The sequence below is a fragment of the Chaetodon trifascialis genome, chromosome 24 (genome assembly GCF_039877785.1).
Source record: "Chaetodon trifascialis isolate fChaTrf1 chromosome 24, fChaTrf1.hap1, whole genome shotgun sequence".
NCBI classification, from domain to species: Eukaryota; Metazoa; Chordata; class Actinopteri; order Chaetodontiformes; family Chaetodontidae; genus Chaetodon; species Chaetodon trifascialis.
The window spans coordinates 12,770,807-12,791,528 of NC_092079.1; the positions used below are offsets into that span (position 1 = coordinate 12,770,807).

General features: G+C 46.8%; 2 protein-coding genes across 2 annotated transcripts in view; one reads left to right on the plus strand and one right to left on the minus strand.

Moving 5' to 3' along the window:
• LOC139352059 (grancalcin-like) overlaps window positions 1-15,624 on the plus strand; it is a 142,265-nt gene extending 126,641 nt beyond the window's left edge. The window contains exon 9 of the mRNA XM_070994107.1: window positions 15,614-15,624. The gene's annotated coding sequence lies outside the window, so the exon portion shown is untranslated. The remainder of the gene's footprint in view (window positions 1-15,613) is intronic.
• LOC139352057 (fidgetin-like) overlaps window positions 1-20,484 on the minus strand; it is a 35,935-nt gene extending 15,451 nt beyond the window's left edge. The window contains exons 1-2 of the mRNA XM_070994103.1: window positions 20,309-20,484; window positions 19,418-19,451 (exon numbers count right to left, since the gene is read on the minus strand). Of these exons, the coding sequence (XP_070850204.1) occupies window positions 19,418-19,445 (28 nt within the window). The 5' untranslated portion in view covers window positions 19,446-19,451; window positions 20,309-20,484. The remainder of the gene's footprint in view (window positions 1-19,417; window positions 19,452-20,308) is intronic.
• Between the last annotated feature and the right edge of the window lie 238 nt (window positions 20,485-20,722).

Genomic DNA, 20,722 nt, shown 5'->3' on the forward strand with positions numbered 1-20,722 from the left:
CTGGCTTCTCCTCAGTGCTCAGTGAAGCGTGTCTTTAGCTATATGATATGCCGCTGCCTCCGTTACGTCTTCGTGCCTTTTAGATGATTTGTCATCAGGCACTGAAGCAGATACCTCTGCATGGCGGTCAGCTGCTTGTGCGGTGGTGCTGCGGTTGTTGGACGTTTGTGCTCCAAAGAGTGAGCGCGGCTAAGGTGGTTAAACAAGTTTGTGGTATTACCGGTCTTAGTGGGGACGAAAGTCTTGCATAAGTTACAGACCACATTGGTCTGACTACGGTCCAACTTATAAAATCCAAAAAACTCCGTACTGGCGAGCTGACTTTCCCTGTTTTATCGACAGTTTCTTCGCTCACTGCAGCGCTCACTTTCTATTTCTCATCTCACTCCTTGCGGAGCAACAAACACGTGACAACGACACGGCGCAACCGAACTTGATAATGTTACATGATTTGCGTGTTAGCGTGTCTCTCTCACTGATTAGCGATTACTCCCTACGTTGCTCGGTTACCTGAGAGCGAGTGCCTTTGTTCATGCAACTAACCTTGCTTCAAAACTTCAGGTTTCTTCCGACGAAGAAAAAAAAAATTATCGAATGTTTTATCGAACGCATTTTATATTGATATTGATGGCGTGTCTATCGCGAGACATATCGCTATTGTTCTATCGGCCCAGCCCTACACTCATGTGTTTGGACTGCTTTAACACTAATACATTATAACCTATCCATACTACTGGGGACACTCCACACTCATACACATACTATATGATCCAAACTGGGGACACTCATGTGTTTGGACGGCTTTAACACTAATACATAATAACCTATCCATACTACTGGGGACACTCCACACTCATACACATACTATATGATCCAAACTGGGGACACTCATGTGTTTGGACGGCTTTAACACTAATACATAATAACCTATCCATACTACTGGGGACACTCCACACTCATACACATACTATATGATCCAAACTGGGGCCGTTTATCTGTTTGGACCATTAATATATGTAAGCAAGCCTATAATAACAAGTTAACACAGACTATCACTACCTGGCCAAGACAAACACACAGGACTAGCTTTGTATGTAGAGGAAGATACTACACACATGGTAAATAGTACTTTTGCAGTACTACAGGAGAGCGCAATGTAGGTTGGACTTGTACTCTCTTTTGTTTATTATGTGCAGAACATGATATTATTAGCAACACCTGTGCCCACCGTGCTTTGATGATATAAAGTCTGTATAGAATGGCTCATAGAATTAGTAGGTTCAGAGCACCGATTAACTTAGCCACATCAAATATAAGCTTGCTGTAGTTAAAATATTCTGGTGTTAAATGCCCAATGTGATCAGAATACCTTGCTGTCTCTGTAGTTAACATGTGGGATTTGATAACTGTTAGCCTGGCGAAAATATTCAGTCAGCTTGACCTTAACTGTTTGGTCTAACAATTTACTATGATTTTACAGTTATTAAACCAATGTTCTTGTGATTGAATAATGTAATCTATCAAGCAAATTCAGAAATCTAATCATCACAAACTTTTGTGGCAGTAGAGTGCTGATCTCCAGGCATCTTGGAATTCAGGATTTTCCAAAATCAGTCAAATCACAGTTCCGACTCGGAAACTTGGAGAAAAAGCGTCTTGAATCCATTGTGAATCCATCGTAAATCAGTTTTCTGACATCACATTACAATGGTAGCACTCTTGGAGGAGCATATCTTAAATAGTAAATCAACAACTAAAAAGAATTCAAGTATATTTGCCCGTATTTATTTCTAGTTATGCATACTTTCATATAAGTAAAACCTTTTCTGTATGTAAACTGATATGCCACTAGTATGATTAGGAGGCTTGTAAAGATTATTTCTTTTCTCTGTTGTACATTTCAGTTAATACTGAAATGTACAACAGAGAAAAGAAAGTTTATGAAATTTCCCCTCCGGGGGACTAATAAAGGCTTTCTGATTCTGAAGGGGGTAGGATGTATTTGTAGACTACACAAACATCAGCCAATTTGTATTTGGCTAGTCAGTGGAATATGTTTCCTGTTATAAAAGGACCAGATAAGATGTATAATGGTAACTGTTCCCCTTCACATAGTTTTCTCTCCCTTTTTTGTTTTAAGGAAGCTAAAGCAAAACAAGAGGGAAAAAAAATCTAAATTGAAAAACACCTTGGCACCCATAGAGGTATTCAACCCCAATTTTTTTCAATAGCTTTACTATAAAATACACAACATACACAATAAAATTTAAGTCATTCAGTTGAAACAACAGACAAATAGAATAAAGTCAGTATCCCTAGCTAATATTATGTGCTAACTTTGTTGTTTGTGGTGAAATTCTTAATGAATAAGAGTAGTCTACTGGCGAAAGACATTTAAAAACAGACATTATTTATACAGCTATACTATACATGATGTATAGGATTGCATTTTGCTTGCTGATAACCTTAAAAGCAATAGCTTTGTTATATTTAACAAGGAGTGGAGACACACTTTTATCAGAAAATGTATCATCAAATTGGGGACATGTGCATGATGTAGTACCATACACTTCCACCAGGGGCAGTGTGCAGAATTATACACAGATTGAGTGGGGGTTGGGGGGGGGGGCACACACTCTCACACACGAAATCTAAAAAAAGTCAGTTTTGGGGACAGTGGCGATTTTAAGACAGAAATGCATGTTGGAGCTTGTAGAATACGATTATAATGAAATCTAAATGGGGACGGTAATTTTTGTCCCCATTTGCAAAGCCGTCCCCAATCAACTGGTGTGTATTCTGAAAAATGTCCCCAATCTTTGGTTAAGTCAACGCACACACACACACACACACACACACACACACACACACACCATCAGAGCATATGTGTGATCACTGACTTGTTGTAGCTTCATTTATTTACTGATCTGTTGATCTGATCAATAGCTCAAGTTGCTGCTGGCTTTAATAAAAGATCATAAGTTATTAAAAACCGGCTCATTTTAACAATAATTAGTAACATAGAAATTAAGAAATATGTCTTCTAAAGGTTTAGAAGCTGGATTTTGTTGGTTAGTAATCATTTATTAATTCTTATTAGTGATCTATAAAACACTAATAAACAATTTATTGACTAAATAAAGAAGAAACAACATATAAACCCTTTAATAAACAGACTTTAATAAATCCTTTGTCTACATTAATAAAGGATTTACAGCTTAATGAATCACTGTTTGTTAAAGGTTTATAAATTGTTTCTGTTCAGTAAATTTTCCATTCACGCTGCAGACCGACAAAGCTTTGAACTGTTTAATAATGCTGACACTGATCACCCCTTAATAGTTGTTGGAAATGATGTTTAATAAATCGCTTCCTGCAGCTCGTAAACCCGCTTCAGTTAACGCTCGACGGACGGACTCGCTCACTTTTTAAGAACAAACTCCTCCATCCTCCTGCAGGAGCAGCCGTGCATCTGCATTCCCCCCGAGCAGGCTGCTGCTGCTGCCGCGCTCCCACCTGGGGGGCAGTCAGAGGGATCTCTCGGAGCGGCCCTGGGGTTAACGTGGGGCCGCGTGCTATCGATACTCCTCTGACGCCCGGATCCATACCTGTGAACCACCACCACTTTGTTTACCTGTGTGTTCAGTAATTAAAATAGATTTCTGAGAGGAGGCCTAATCCTTTTAGAAATGACATCGATCAGTGCAAAGAGAGCTGTGGTGGTGTAACTTTTTTTTTTTCCCCTCCAGCGGCGGCGAGGGCGCTCTCCCCCTCTTCCTCCTCCGTGGAAACTTTGGAAAGTCCTCGACATGAAGGACGTCATTTAGGGCCTGGCTGGGAGGGGTGGCAGGTGGAGATAATAGAGAGGAAGCCTCTAACCTCGTCTAAAGCTGTCTGTCTTCGTAAATAAAATGAGATAATTATTGAGTGAACAACATTATACGCCGACGACGCACTCTTTCTTCTACCCCCCTCCTGCCGGCGCAGTTGTAAATCTCAACAAACACGGTGCTTTTGGACATTAAGTGCTCACTAAGCACAGTGGATGCATCATATTTCAAGAGCAGGCGTTGTGTGGGTGAGGAGCTGGGGAAAATGGAGTGTAATGGTTATCCATTATCTTATACGGCAACGGCGGCGATGATCATTTTCAAGTGACTCATTTCTGGAAGTACCTATCTATTGGCCACTTGGAGAGAAGACTTTGATGGCTAATCCAAAACAACTATTCAGAGGTCATTTGCTGCAGCAGCGCGGAGACACTCTGCACAAGAGAACGCTCCAGCCTCCCTCATTATTCAAATACAATCCTCAGGAAGATCCACATCACAAACAGCGGCGCCGCAGCCCCAGAGTGGGCGATTACCTACACAGCACACTCTGGTCCAGAGTGGAAACATTAACAATGCATCAACAAATGAATATATCACAATCCAAGTAAGAGTTTGAAAGCGCACAAGAGATATTTGTCACAGGAATTAAATAGTGATACTGGAACGTATTAACATATCAATGATCCCACTTGTGGGAAAGCTTGGCAGCCAATAATATCCAGACGCAAGTCGTGTCTGCGGGAGAACTTTCATATTATTCAGTCGTATCGTATTATTCAGCCGAGGTAAATGTATTTTTAGAAGTGTAGGTGCGATGTTTGTTTGTGTGTGGTCTCGGCTCCACATGAATGGTTACTTAACACCACACTGATTTTCCCTCAGCAGTTAGAGAAAAACCAGCCGATGCTCAATGATGCATCACCATGTTTGTTGCCGCCAGGCTGTGTGTATGTGTGTGCATATGTCTGTGTGTGTGTGTGTGTGTGTGTGTGTGTGCGTGTGTGTGTGTTATCATCGCTGGCACGTAGACAGACAGCCCAGGAGTGACTGCCGGAGTGTCACCATCTGTGGATGCATTATGTCTGTCTGCACTGGGCTGTGTATGTCTCAGTGTGTGTGTGTGTGTGTGTGTGTGGGTGGTTTGGAAGGGGAAGGGGGGGTGGGGTGCACTCAGTCAGACAGTAGACTGGACCACAGCTCCATAGTTTGCTGCTTCTGACAACAGCAGGCCAACTCGGTGCCAAATACGAAGTACACTGCAAAAACTGTCAATTTGAACAACTTTCCTGCTTCAAAACAACGTCCTTAAATCCTTTTTTTCTTCAAAATAAGTAAAGCTTTGGGACAAGGAGCTGAGAAAACTGCATAATTTATTCGAAATCAGTTTAAAACAAGGTAAATCTCCTACATAAACTAAAAAAAATAGCATTTTACAGTCATTCAATCACCGGGGCTGATTTAAAAAAAGCCCGATTTTAAAGGATCCACTGCGTTAAATGAGTCTTTAATTTGAGTTTTTGCAGTGCATGAAACACTTGGCAAACAAGTGAGATTAGAGTTCAACAGCAGTTGGTGGAGATTAACGCCCGCCGTGAGTAGCACACGTGCGAGGGTGTGTGTGCATGCGCCTGTGGGGTGTGTGTGGATTACTGAAGAGGCCCTGGCTGGGATAACCTCTACCCCAGCCTGTGAACTCGCAGGATCCTTCACCGTGCATGTTTGAAGTGTCAAATCCTGCTCACTTCATATAGATTCTGGCAAGATCTGCCAACTCACGCCTTCTCTCGCTGTGCCAAAATAAGCAGAAACGTGAAGCAGCCTCTCAGACTGTTTTCTATCATTCTGCCTTTGATGCTTTACTGTCCCACGTAGAATAAACCCAGGACGGAGGGGAGGTGGAAGGTCACGCTTTCATGCAAATAAAAAGTCATTTACCTACACAAGATCTCTGCGGACGAAGAAACTGTGGAGTCATTTATCTTAATGTCACACCTTTGGCTCTGCGTGACAGCAGAGTATACGGGGTACAGCGGCGGCTGACAGGACAGGTGAGAGGGAAAAGGTCGCAGAGCTGGATTCAAACTCTGCCGAAAGCTGAGCTCCAGCCCACACCGAGTCGCCAGGACGCCACCGCAGCCTGTCTCCACCTGAGCTCCGGCGTGCTGCGTGTCCAGGTAGGACGGCGGCGCGCACCTTTGGGCGCGAGAGCGCGAGGCCCGCACGCACGCACGTCTTTAAATCCACTGTGACTCGCATTATGCTGGAATTCACACAGGTTGTCTAAACAGTCAAACAGCGGATCAATACGCCCATCGATCGGTGGCATTGAGACTGAACTGGTCGTGTCGAGGGGGCAGGAGATTCTCACTGGAGCTCTCTGCTGGAGGACGCACACACACACACATCTGCTGATCTGCTGTGGTGTAAACTGCAGATACGTGCATTTACGAGCACACACACTCTTTCTCCACGCGCGTCTGCCTCTCTGCCCACTCGATCAGGAGCTACAGGCTTCCTTGGGACACAAACTAGCTCCACACCAACACGGCGGCGCTCGTCTCAAACGAGCACATTCAGGTCCTGTCTGTTCAAGTCGGAGCAGTCTGCCAGCAGTTTGTCTCAAAGTGAGGGCATCCAGTCAGCTTCAGCCGCTGAATATCAAGCTGGCTGCCGCCGCCGCGTCTCCTCGCGCTCAACTGACACAGTCGATAGCTCTGCATTATTCATGGAGACGGCGGGGGCCGATGAGATGGCCTCTCGCTGAGGGCTGGATTTCAGCGGTCCCAAACTTTACAGGGGCTGGCGGACGCGTGACACCTTCAACAACTGCTTATCGTCAGCGAAAATGACAACGTGAGGCCCGAGAAAGGGCACGGGACTTTACAGGGGGGGCGCTTGTAAGTAAATTCAAAGGCAAATTTGCAGGTTTTCAATGAGACCGTGAGTTTGACGCGGCGGTTTGAAGACCCCCTTCACAAACACGCGTAACAGGAGCTAAAATAGCCCCAGCCTGAAAAATAAAGTACATATTATGACTCTCCTGTCAGCTCCTCTTGTTTGCTATCAAGTCAATAAACACGGATCACAAAGTTAACACGAGAACCCGAAGCGTCTAATAAAAAGACAACAAATCATAATTTCAAATGTTGCTCATCCGTGTTCGCTGATTTCCATTACACAGACTAAAGACATCAATTAGCCAAACCGCGTCTGTTCAAGGAAAAAAAAGAGCAGGAAAGAGAGAAGACGGTTATTTGGAGTAAATCAAACAGGACACAAAGAGAACCAGAGGCAATAAAACACGTCAGGCTGCTTGATATCAGATCTCGGAGGAGAAATTTGATGGGCACCGATGAGCAGAAGGCATCTCAGGAGAATTGGACAGAGGAGAGATTTAATGTGATCATAGGGGACGCTCATCTTTCAGGGAGCGGGGTAATAATGAGCAATCAATAACGTCCTTAACAGAGTTAGAGCCAGTGGCTGACAGCAGATGTAAGACTCCGGCTAACAGGCTACGTCTGATCTCACATTACCACGCTGGATCTGGATTGAACACGCACGCACGCACGCACGCACGCACGCACGCACGCCAGCATATGGAGCGGCGCGCACCAACATATGGACACACACACACGCTCCCACTCCTTCCTGCGAGGCTGTTTCTCCCAGTCACCCACACACACACACACACACACACTCTCTCCTCAGGTGACATCCACCAGCATCGTGTCATTGTCTATCGATCAATAGCTGTAATCACATTCACAGGCGATGAACGCGGCGCCGCGAACACGGGCCTCTCAGTTTATCCGCCGATTTCACGGGCTGAAACGACAACCACCGCCGGCAGATCCTATCAGCTGCGTGCGAGGTAATAAAAAGAAAACATACAGTATTTACTTATGGAGTAAATAAAGCTCTGTGCTCTGCCCGCTGCCGCTCAGCTACCGTCCAGACTCGACATCTCAGGGCGGCGACGGCTGAAAACGACATCCAGCCTGTCACGCTCTGATTATTAATAACAATAAAGGCTGTCGTGCAGCCGCTAAAGAGAGCGTCAAGCCGACCCACAGTCACGTTAAAGCGCTGTGTATGTTTTCTACAACAGGTTGGCCATCCCTGCATGAGCTGTTCGTCTGATCACACATTAATCAGTCCTTATTAGTCACTAAGAGCCAGTAACAGTCTAAATAAAGTAAATCTAAAGAAACAAAACTGAAACGTCCTGGTGGGTCCAAAGCAAACACCTGTTGTATTGTGCTGCACGCGAGGAGCTCACGTTCCCTTAATTGACTGACTTCCTCCGTATTTAAAGAGCGTTTTTAACAAATGATCAGTGATTTCTTTTGGAGTTTTTAATGCAGTATATTCAGTCGCAGGTTAGTATTCTCAGACGTCACCATTAAGGCCAATGGACGTGGTTTCTGTCTCAACGTCGAGCATCATTACAACACTGCTGATGAAAATCCAGTGTTTGATAAAGATGTGGACGTTCGTGAAGCGTGACCTGGAAACCGTTTGCCGCTGTCGACGCTAAACGCGAAGCGTCCAGCGCTCCTAGCCTCGAACAACCTCCCCCTTTGACGAGCCTGCGTCTTCAACCGGCAGAAACGCTCCTCAGTTGCGAGTACGCACGCCGACAAGATGTTCGTACGCTGTGGGGTTAAAGTGCAGTACTGCTACGCTACAGATGGTATCAGCGGCCACACGCTTCCAGCAGATCATCCCAACTCAAAGCCGCTGAAGCTGTGAAGCAAACAGAAAACCACGTATTTAATACCTCTGCTCACTTTTCTGCATTTCCTCTCCAGTTCTGCCTGATCTGGAGTGAGAAAGACCAGGACCTTGATAACAGTGTGTGTGTGTGTGTGTGTGTGTGTGTGTGTGTGTGTGTGTGTGTGTGTGTGTGTGTGTGTGTGTGTGTGTCTGTGTTGGCAACTTAATGTACTTTCACATATTTTCAGCAATATTTCTCACAGCAGCAGCAGTTAGAAAGTCTTGTTTTCACTCTTACTAAATAAATAATTCCAGCTTTATTACTGTGGGGTGCCGCTCCAGCCCTCAGGCTAACGCAGGAGCTGTACTTGTTTGTCATCCAATAGCGGATCTCCAGAAGAGGACGTCCCAGCTTTGGGAAAGGGACAGGACCGTCCACTCCACTGTGAAACCCATATTCCCAGTGTGAACCTCGGATATTCACGCCATATTCCAGGATGAAAACGGCCGTGATTGGCCGACGGGAAGATAAACATCTTGTGTCCGTACAGAGGGGAATGTGATCAGGTAGAGGAGCAGAGAAAAGGCTGTGATTGGACAGAGAGGGAAGGACGTGCGGTATTTATTGAAGAGATGAGCCCTGACAGGAGATAAGGAGTGACTCCGCCGTCCTGCTGGAAGATGAATGTCATTCCACCACGAGTCCCAGGAGGGAGACGAGTCAAGGCTGAGGAGCCTGAAATTCAGGCCCTGATATTTCTGCTTTGGGAAAGTTGTCGTAATACAGCGATTTCCTGCAAAACTCGGCGCCTGCTGTCTCATCACAGCTGCTTTTAGCTCGAATCATCCGCCGTCAGGTAGCAGCTCTGCGCCGCCCAAAACGCCGGCTGACATTAATTCTGTCGACGCTTTCATTCTGTAAACAACGCCGTGCTGCTGCAGACGCTCCAGCCCTTGTCAACAACTTGTGCTCACAGCTGACCAGATGTGTCCGAGGGTTTCGCCGTCTCCTAGCAACAGCAAAACGTTGCGGCCCTACGGGTAAATCTGAAACCACAACACAGACGTCCGTACTGTGTCACTCCTAATGGCGAGCTGTCAGATAATGCTGCCGCGGTGAATTTCACTCCTGAAAACCAGTTCTGTGTTTACCCTGGACCGACCCGGCTTTAGCACGGGATGCTAGCTGCACCCGAGCTCTCGGGCCTCCTATCTTATCAGGCAATCTGTACAAGCACGCAGGAAATGAGACGACGGCGATATTGCCAGCGACGCTCATCTGTCAGGACGCAGAGGCTTGCGCGAAACAGGATGCGCGGCGCGGCGGCGAAGTGGATAAACTGAATTGTTGACATTATAGGAGCTAAGTCATTAAAAGCTGAAACAAGGGGCTGAAGGTGTCGCGTTATTTGGCGTAAAAGCGGTAAAACTCGGACATGAATCTGCATTTTTCTAATCATACTGTGAGTGTGGTTGCTTCTGATGCAGCCCATAATATTATTGTACTCGTTTGCTGCTTCTGTCTGCAGAGAGGAAGAAAAAAAGGAGGAGGGGGGATACATAAAGAGAGAGACGGACAGAGACAGAAACAGAATGGGAAACAGATAGACTGAGAGAGAAACAAAGACGGAGACAAACACAGGGAGAGAAAGAGGGAGAGAGACATTGACAGAGAGAGGGAGAGAGAGAGAGAGGGAGGGATGCTGGATGTGTGTACTGCATCCCAAGGGATCACTTACTCAGTATAGACACAGTACTGGAGGACAGAGCACAGCAAGGGTTCATTGGCCAAAATCTCTCCTCTTTACACACACACACACACACACACACACACACACACACACACACACACACACGCACACACACACAATCCCTCCAAGCAATATTCCTGTAAGCACTCGTCCACTGAGAATAACCGCATTGACTGAAGTGGAGTCAATGCAAGAGGACGATAGAACGAGGGGAGGAGGAGAAAAAAAAAGAAAACAGTCGGGATCAGGAGGAAGCAGCAGGAGGAAGAGTGTCCACCTGGCCGGTGTCCAGGGGAATTAAACAGTCTGTTTACCGCTCTCAGCGCCTCAGCAGCGCCATGTTAGCCTAATGGCACGGACATGAAGCCAATTGATTTGTGGACCAATAGACCTGTCCCACAGCACAGGCAGATTACCTAGATCACTGGCTCGGCATCGAGCAGACATCGCTTCTCATTCGCGCCCCACAGGCAGCGGAATGTGAACAGGGTTTAATGCATGTATGTACACGTGTCCTTTGGTTTAGAGCACGAAACAAGGGGGCCGCGTCATGTCTGCGGGGGTTTCAGCAGGCCGAACATTCATGTGTTTTAAATGCTGGTTCATGAAGAAACTGAACAATTTTGTGACTTAAACTGGGATTAATCTACTAAAATAGTGCAGTTATTTTGTGTATTTATTGAAGTATTTGCTGCATACTTGACTTTATTCCAAAATATTAAAATATCGCAGCATTGATGCTGAAGAGCGACTTCATGACGTTTAGCTACAATCAACAACTGAGCTGCATGTGAAGTAAGTGGCGACCATTTTTCTCTGAGGGTGGGAAGCTGAAACCATGATGTACTGCTGCGCTCCAGGTCGCCAACCTGACACGCCATTATCATTTCACAACTTTTCGATTCATCAACGACAGAAGACAACGCCAAAGACGCCTTTCCTGTCGTATCTAACTCACCGCCACGTTAGCGAAGAAGCGGTCCAAGCAAGTGGTAATTATTTATACATGTGGAGGGGTTCTTTTTTGCTGTGTTGCATCACATCATTTCATCACTTTCCATAGAATTTTACCAACACTACGTGCACACATCCAGTATCATGTTCCCACAAGCATACAGGCTGCAGGCGCGATGGTGCACTTGTGGCATTAGTGGCGCACATTGTTCCAAATTGAATGTTACACCCGAATAAAAAAACCTTGCAGCAGGACAATGACAGACCACACACACTTGAAACTACAGTTGTCCGTGTGTACGGCCGAGGAGTGAGAATAATTCCACATTCTCCACAGTTTTCACTCATGTCAGTGTCCCAGTTGATAAGCATGAAAATCCATTTATCTACAAAGGAACTGTACGCTCCTTATTGGACAATGTCTCTTTCATGGTCCCTTGCAGGCCCTTTCTCGTCCACAAAGCCGCCCAACTGACTCCACCACGTCTGTAATAGGCCACATTCATTTGATATGGACACATCAAGGGAGATGTTGCAGTGGTTTTTGCTGCGCATCAAGAGAAGTGGAGCCGGTTCACAGAAACGGCGATATGCCCCGAACATAAAAGAACAATGGATGCAGATGCAGTTAGGCGGAAAATAAAATACAGTGGACAGTGTGCAGGCCTGGACATGAGACAGAAAGCTAGCACGAGACGCAGTAAGTGATTATCATTCAGCCTTTTTCTCCCTGCGAGAGCTGCGGCTCCAGCAGGAGGACGGAGATCCAGAATTAGGCCTCGGAGGAGGAGGAGGAGCCGTCAGATTACAGATTAGAAGGTGGGGAAGCGGTGGGATTAAACATGCGGTCTAGATGGTAGCCCGACTAATACAGCTCACAGCTCGGCTGAGGGCGTCGTCAAGTTTAGCCCTGTGGATTATTCAGCGGTGAGCCCATTGACAAACCACACTGAGGGAGACGTTTGAGAGAAAAACGACTCTCCTGGAGACGCTTTCCACGGTGGTCCGTGTTATTCATTGCTCATCTAATCCATATTTGTGTAAATGAGGTGCGCGGAGCTTTACAACACAAGGCAGACACAAAAACCTCTGAGACTCCGGTATTAACAATGATGCTACGTCTTAACCACCCTCTGGCTAATGCAGCTAATGAATGAGAAAGCGCTAGCAGGCTAACGGCTCTAATTCTCCTTCACAGGCTATCATGTTGCAGCCCGGAGACAGATCAATACCATTTGCTCAACACACAGGAGGCCTGGGAATCTATAAAAGGGCTTTTATTGAGTAATTAAACACCCATTACTGTCCCGTGCAGCCAAACAATAAATTTGATCAGCCTCTCAGGCGCAGATCCAGTCGTGATTAATACTCAGTGCATGCATGACATCAAAGACCACAAAGACATTTTGTTAAGTCCCGTCTTAGACCCTCTGACGGCGCGGGGACAGGAGTTCGGCTGAGCAGAGGCAGCTTCAAGGTTGTTGAGCGTGCGGGCGGACGTTGAGCGAGCTCCGTGTGCAGCGAGGGGGATTTGAGGACCCGAGCAGCCCCATACTGTCCGCCCCTGCCGGCCTGGGATCGAATCCCACCAGCACCTGCTGTCCTGAGGCCGCCACAGCAAGCAGCGCGCCTCAAACAAAACCTCTTCAGGGATATTGTAAAGTTTTTTTGAAAATGAGTCATTAGTAAAGGCCTAAAATACAGATTAGTAACTGCTGAGGCTACGAAAGATCACATTTCTCAGCAGCATATAAACAATTTTAAGGTAGTTAAATACATGAAAGTGCATTGAAGCAAACTGTTGCTCCATATTAAATGTACACACCCTGAGTTCACTGCCGTCCTGTGGAGGACACTGCAGAGACACTGTCCACAGCGTGAGGACAACTCTGACCGGTGCTGCTCTTCTTACATGGCTAAAAAAAAGCATAAATAAAATGTTTTCAGCAAACGGGAACGCTATCATGTCGCCGTTTTATTGGTTTTTGCTTCACTATTCACCCCTTTCAGAGGGGCTGAGAGGTTGTCTGTTTTTTTTCCAATTTCCCAACGTCCTTTTCTGCACTCGCACAATTCAAAAACCTGTTACAATCCCATCCTTGTTGGAGAATATTTAGCGTTGTTGAGCCAACAATATGGCATCTGGGTGATTCTCCTAAATATGAATGGCCCATTCACGGGGCTCAATGGAGTCGCTTGGCAATGGCCCTTCTTCCCCTCCCTCCTCCATACTCAAAACAATATTCAGCGCAGCAGTCTTGGCACTTTTCCCCGAAATCAACAAAAGAGGAACTCGAAGCTGTCCCTGAAACCCTCAAAGCATTAAGCCTCTGTGAGATGCAAGTACTTGGCACAAGCAAAGCGATTTAACGACAATGGGCAAATCATACAGTGCTTTGTGAGATTTAGGGGATACAATAGCACTCCGTTTCCAAAGCACACATTAGTAAGCATGTCATTGGGACCCCCTGGGGGATTTGAGCAGCCTAGAGGATTGTGTAGTGAAGAGGATAAATATATGTTACTGGGCAAGAAGATGGACCGCTGCCAACGCCTCCCTCCACCACACAACATACAGTGGATTATGAGTGTGTGGAATACATTAATAGATTAATCTTCCTAACACGCAAACTAACCCGCAAACTGAACCCATTTGGCTTGTTAAGCGTATACATTGCAGCACATCCAAAATCAATTTACCACCATTTAACAGAGCTCAAGAGGTGCAGATGAGGAGAGATTCTCGCCTCACAAAATTAAAAAAAAAAGAAAAAGAGCTCCTGCCATGAAAATACACCCCCCCAAAAAAAAAACTTGTTATAAATGTGCGGCGCTTGCAGCCATGCTGACCTCTGAGTGCTAAACAAAACCAACAACGGACAAGCAGACACCCACTCAAAAGTCAATACCATGCGTGCCTCCTCTTCCTCTTGTATGGTTAATGCATGATGCCAGGTAGGGGAGACAGACGGAGAGTAGGATCTCATTATACGCTGCATGCTATCATTAGCTATCTACCACATGTGTCCATCCTGCCAACAGAGTTGTACAAGCAACACCCTAATGCTCTCGCCTGCTTCCAGTGGGGAAACTTGGCCCGTGCGCACACACACGCACAGTGCATGCATGCATGTACATAACCACAGGTGAGCATACAAACACCTTCCTTCCCCAGCCAAGTAAAAATCGTCTGCCTTCAGCTTCCACATATGCAGATTTGCTGCTTTTCTCCACTTTCTATGCTCATGAACTGAACATCTTTGGGCTTTCGGACCGGACAAAACAAGATATTTAAAGATGTCACCTTGGCCTCTGGGGAAGTGGGACGGCAGGTTCACCGATAATAAAATCAAATCCTCAGGCACGACCGTGCACACAGATGTAAGTTAGACTGGAGCTGCAACGATTAGCTGATTAATCTATCCGCAGGAAAATAAATGGCGAATCTAGCGATCGATAAACATCTATCAATAAAAACAGTGTGAAAATGCAGGTTCCAGCTCCTCAAATAGGAGGATTTGCTGCTCCTCAAAGTTGGGATTGATGTTTCTTCGCCGTTTTTTGACGTTTCACACACCAAACTAATAACAGGAGAGAGAATTGGCAGCCTGTTCCATGATGACTATAATTGCTGGTTGCAGCCCTGCGACAGACGCCGCGAAACGTGACGCTTTGTGGCGATAGCAGTTGTTTTTCCGCTCCCAGTTTGTGCCCATCTCCCAGAGGCCACAGGCAGCTCAGTGATGCTGTGCCACACGCCCAGCCACTCAACATCCTTTGTGTCCATCCCCTGGCAGCCTGCCAAGCCCAAGCACACACACACACACACACACACACACACACACACACACACACAACAATTCACCCTCGCACCCAATGAGCCATTGTTCATTAACGCGCACGCACACCTTTGCTGCCTCGCAGACAAAAGTGCCACGACTTACTTGCCGCTCGCGTAAGATGCCTCGCTAATCAAGACGTTCAAACTGAGCTGCAGACGGGAGGTGGGGGCGGGTGGATGGGGCGGGGGGGCGCGCGGGAGCAGACGGCCACTATCTAGCCAAGGCTCGCTGTTAACAAAATCAGATCATCCAGCCAGAGCCAGAGAGAGAAGAGCAGCGGCGGCGAGAGATTACAGTCAGATCCTTCCTCTCGCCTCGCTGTCATTTTCTTTGGCCCTTGTGAAAAAAAAAAAGGAGGAGAAAAAAAAAGGCCCTCGTCTGCATCCTCCATCATCGGGCCAAATGATTGGTGAGCGTCTGCGCATATCAATGCACAATTTAACTTAAGACTTCCATGGCAATAACCTAATTAGAAACGGCGCTTTCTCATTTGAAGGCACAATGTAAAGGATAAGCTGTGTGCCGCCATGTCTATTGAGGTCTAATGGTGCAGAATATTCCAAAGTGGAAGTTAGATTTTTTTTTTTCTTTTCCCTTTTTTAATAAGTCCTTAGCATATTTAACGCTTCCACATGCTGAATGTTTTAATATCTGCCAGAGAATCCGGGCCATGGGTGGTGGAGATTGCTGGTAAAGAGTAAAGGGAGGTGAGTGGGGGTCTGCTTAAAATTCAGAAAAAGGGGGCAGCGGATTGCAAAGAAGGTAGGAGGGAGAGAAAAAAAAAATCTGCAGCTTTGATTTGATTAAAACCTATGAAAATGACGCATTACATAAACCAAAGAAACTTCAAACATTTGAGGGGATTCAGAGTTCAAAGAAAGTGCGATAATGCTTTTAATGCCGGAATTAACGTGGAAATGAATTTAGCAGAACGTCTCCACGAGGACGGAAAACAGGAGGTGGAGAAGTCTGGAAATTTGGTGACACTGATCTTAGATCAGTTTTGGCTTCCCCAGCTGTCGATGGGACCTGAACTGACCCTGGAGCTGCTGTTTTCTGCCTCTGACGTGCTTGTTTTCATCTGTTATTCACACTCAAAGTTCAGTTTCATGCCTTTCCTTTTGCATAAAAACCGCTGCTGAAATGCAACGACTTAACTTAGATTTTTTTTACCTAAACTCATCTTCATCAGCGGCATCACGGCCTCAGCGCTGGTTAGAAGAGATTCACACAAAAACCTCATCAAACCCTGATCGTTCAAGAGCCACCGCCACACAGAAAAGCATCATCGCGGTGTTAAAGCAGGTGTGCAGCAGGAAGCTGGAAGTATTATTCCAGCGGTGAGTCAGTGTGCTGTGGATACCCCCTCGCCTTAAGTACACCCATCAGATTCTGACTGGATAATAACCAGTCAGCACTGGGAGAAAGGCATGAGGGCAGAATGAATATAATTTGGAGTGTGTGAGGGCGAGCAGTGTGTGTGTGTGTGTGTGTGTGTGCGCGTGTGCTTGAGGAACTTCAACATGCAGAAAAAAAAAACATCAACTGGCAACTGTCAGTCACAGCAGCGCCGGCCTCCCCCCACCCAGGAAAACAAAATCCCCAAACCCCCATTTGAGAGGGGAAAAAATGCAACCAGTGTACCAACACTGCAGGAGGAGGAGTAGGAGGAGGAGGATGGAGTGGATCATGGTGTCAAGGATTTTCAGGAACTGGCGTCCACTCATCTACGGAGAGACGGCGTTTCGGGCAGCGGCGCTACCGACAGCTGCCTGCCGTCTCCGGGAGAGGAACTTAGATCAGCGAGGAGGGGCTGTCAGCGAGCATGCAGGGAAACACACAAAGACTTACAACAGCCTCGCTACAGTTAGCTGACACACAGCCCCGGCACTGTCTTCAGGGACGGAGAGGGAGAGAGAGACAGACGGAGACACAGAGAGAGAGAGAGAGAGGAGGGGAAATAAGTGGACAAAGAGTGAAATAGATGAGAGAGCGAGGAGACAAGACAGGCTGACGCACTGTCGAGCAAACGTGGAGAGGAGACGAGGGAGGAGGGGGGAGATAAGAAGACAAGAGAGAGATGGAGAGAGTGAAACAGACAGACAGGTCCGAGAGGGATTTGTTCTATTTGCATGCGCCGGGCTCCCATGGGGTCCGGCTCCGCTCGTCGAGCCCAGAGCACAAAAGATAACACTTAACATATTTGCTAAAAGATGACAACCCTGGCTGGATGTCGTTTGAAGAGGCCCTTTGTCAGGACGTGCAGACGGGAGAAATCCACTGATATGGACGCAGCGGAGACGAACAAATGTCTCTGTCTCTGTGTGTGTTTTAAAAAAAAAAAAAAAAAAAGCACAATATTTCCCCACATCGCCTTACATCTGGCAGAAGTCCCACGGGGCGGGCTGGATCGCACGCCGGTGGCTCCGGGACGGTAAAACAGCTTTTAATGGTAAACATTACAGACTGATAGAAAGTGTCAGGATAATTTATTTATACGGTCCCACGGGGAGTCGCTGAGCCACCCTCGCAGCACAGCAGCTCTCGCTATTCATTTGAGGGAAAAGTCCGTATTTAGATAAATAAAGGCAGGAGTAAAGGGGGTGCCTGTTTGTAAAGCAGTTTTTCTTCTATTCCTATTATCTCCCCTCTCTCTGTCCCTATTAGCTGTATCGGGGGGCTGCCGGAGATGTGAGGCGATATGTTATGTGTATAATGAGGGGGATTATTGCTACTGTCACTGCAACACGCGCAGACAGTGGATGCAGAGGGACAGATCTTAAGCCGGGGACTGTAGCAAACAAATAGACTTAGAGGAATAAACAAACCGCTGAGTATCTACATTATTTACATTACACACAAAGCCGGCACACGCATGGCTGAGCTCGCACACACACCACACACACTCGTGCACTGCCCGTATTTTTATCTGGATTTCTCTCCTTTTTTTTTTTTTTCTTGCAAAAAGCAGCAGCGAAGCATGCTAACAACTGGCTGAGGCTCGCTCACCTGCGCTCCAATGTCTCTAATTTAAATCCACGAATCTGAGCACACGCAATCAGATTTCGGGAAAAAGCTGCAGAAAATGTGGAATTTTATGCATCACCTAAATGTGTGCATAGCTGTTTATGTCTGCGTTATATCGTTTTAGATGGCAGCCTCTTAAAGAGAAGCATCGTTTCAGAGTCTGACAATGTGGACACACACTCACACACTCACATATATGACACAAGAACATTTAGAAACGCTGAACGTGTCAAACCGACACTCACACACACACCAGCATCAGCAGGAGAGCGGAGGAAACAGCACACGACGTGAAGCAAATAGCAAAATATACTGTATGTGAGGGAGAGCGAGCGAGCGAGCGAGCAGAGAGAGGGACCAGAGGTGAAAGGTCGAGGCCTCGCTAATAACTGCGAGAAAAACCAGCGACGTGCAGCCGTGGAAGTTGCGCGTGCACACGAGGCGTGATCATTGGTTAGGAAACTCTCGGCGGTCGCACACAGGTGGGACGCTCATCTTCAGATTCAACAATCCACCATTGTTCTGCGTGAACGTGGAACTCGTCTCCTGCAGAGCCACAGACGGCTGCGTGTGAATTTCCTTTTTTTAAAATGCCTAAAAATGTGAACGGAGTCAGGCAGGGCGTGTTTTTGCTGCAGGATCGCTCATTAACGCCGTTAATTCCTGTGATTAATGCACCAGTCCATCACACCGTGTCGTTAATAATTAGCAGTGGATTCAGCTTTCAGGTGACACAACACACGCAGCTGATAAACATGCGTTTTGACTGAGGCCTTGCTCGCTCACGTGCCTCCACCTTTTCCCCTAAATTCACAGTGAAATTGTGTTTTTAATATCAGAATCTAAATAAAAGTGCACACAGTTGCGTGAGTGCATTTAGGAGTAAAAAATAAAATCACTCCTTGTTATTCTGCAGCTTTGATTATTTAAAGAAGCTCCATCTGAGAGCAGATTTTAATACCTTAAAAATATCCTAATTAATTATTTAAATGGAGCCCACTTCTTCTAATAATTCCCAGGTGGTGTGTGACATCAGTGTGACATGACGGTGGAAAATAAACCTGAACATGGCAGCCACAATTTGGCAGATTTATCCTACAAAAAGCAAAATAATGCACAATTTTAATTCAAGCTGAAGGTGTGAAGATGCACTCAAACGATCAGGTGGTGTGACAGTCAGCCTGCGGCGCCTCTGCAGCACCTTCACCTGCTTCTCCAACTTATCTGTGCATTTTTACACCTTCGAGCACATCCAGGAAAAAGTGTTCAAGTTGATGGAAAATCAACCTACCATAGACGCTGCTGCTGCTGCTGATCATCTCGTGCTGGAGAGGAAGAGGGAGAGGAAGAGGAGATTAATTTGTGGAGAGAAGGGGGGGAAAAGAGCGGAAAGGATTCCCCTTCAACCAAAAACGAAAAAAGCCTTTACATTACACACACTTTTTTTTTCTCCTGGTCCAGCACTGCTCGGATTTCAAGCCGTGTGAAAGGTGGGCCCTTCAAGTCCGCGCGCGAGCAACTCAATCGGAGAAGCATCTAACCTACATGCATCTCATTAGAAAGTGGAGCCCGGGATGACAGGCACGAGCGCCAAATCAACTGGTGCAGCTCGCGGATTGTTTGGAAATGATGCCCGGAACGCGGAGCCAAGTTAAATCTCCCGATAACGCCCTAAAATGTTCCAGCTTTTGAAAAATACATGCCGCGGTGACATTGGATCCGCCGTCCGCACGCGTGCACCGGGCAACTTGTTGTAACCGTACCGCCGCAGCCGCCGGAGAGCGGCTGGAAAAGCCTCGGCGTGCATGCAAGTTGAGGATTTTTCTCTCTTTTTTTCTCGTATTTAGAGAGAGAGTGGCGCACAGCCCGACACACGGAGACCTTCGGCGCAGCCTGCGTGTCCGCGCCTCTGCGATTTCACCGTGGCGCAGGTGCGCTCCTTGAAAATCACATTAAAAAAAACAGAAAGAAAAGAAACGCACACGGCATTTGACGCGCAGGTATCGTTTGCAAATCGGCGAACTTGTCAAATCTCAAAGTGCACATGCATTATTCCGACATAACGGCGCAGCTCGGAGCTCCCCTCCTCTCCTCTACGGACGCGCTGCCTGGAGAGCCTGTCTGCCCAGACCACTCTGTCTAATTGCAGACGCAGCGGATCCCCAACACTATCCGTCCTTACCTGTTTTTTAGCGACAGGTCGACCTCTCACGCGGGGGGGTCAGGGTCGCATCGATCCCGGGGAGGGGTTCTGCTGATGAACGGGGTGCCGAGGTTAAGCCGGGCTGCGTGCGAGCTGAAACCATCCCAAGTTAACGCAGAAAACACTGACCACAGCCACTGCCATGTTGGAATTTCACCAGCCCCGAACAGCTGCTTCTCACACTGACCAGTACGCTCCCCACTGCGCATGCGCCCAGAGGGGTAAAGAGGGGAGAAAAAAAAAACCTCAATTCCAATTATTGCCCATAAGGTTATTATGGGCGTCTAGTTTGTATGGCGAGGCTGACACGGTGGGTCCAAATGTTGAGGGGAGATGGAGCGCGAGCAGGGGAAGAGTTTAGAGATAGAATGAGGACACACTGAGGAGCCACTG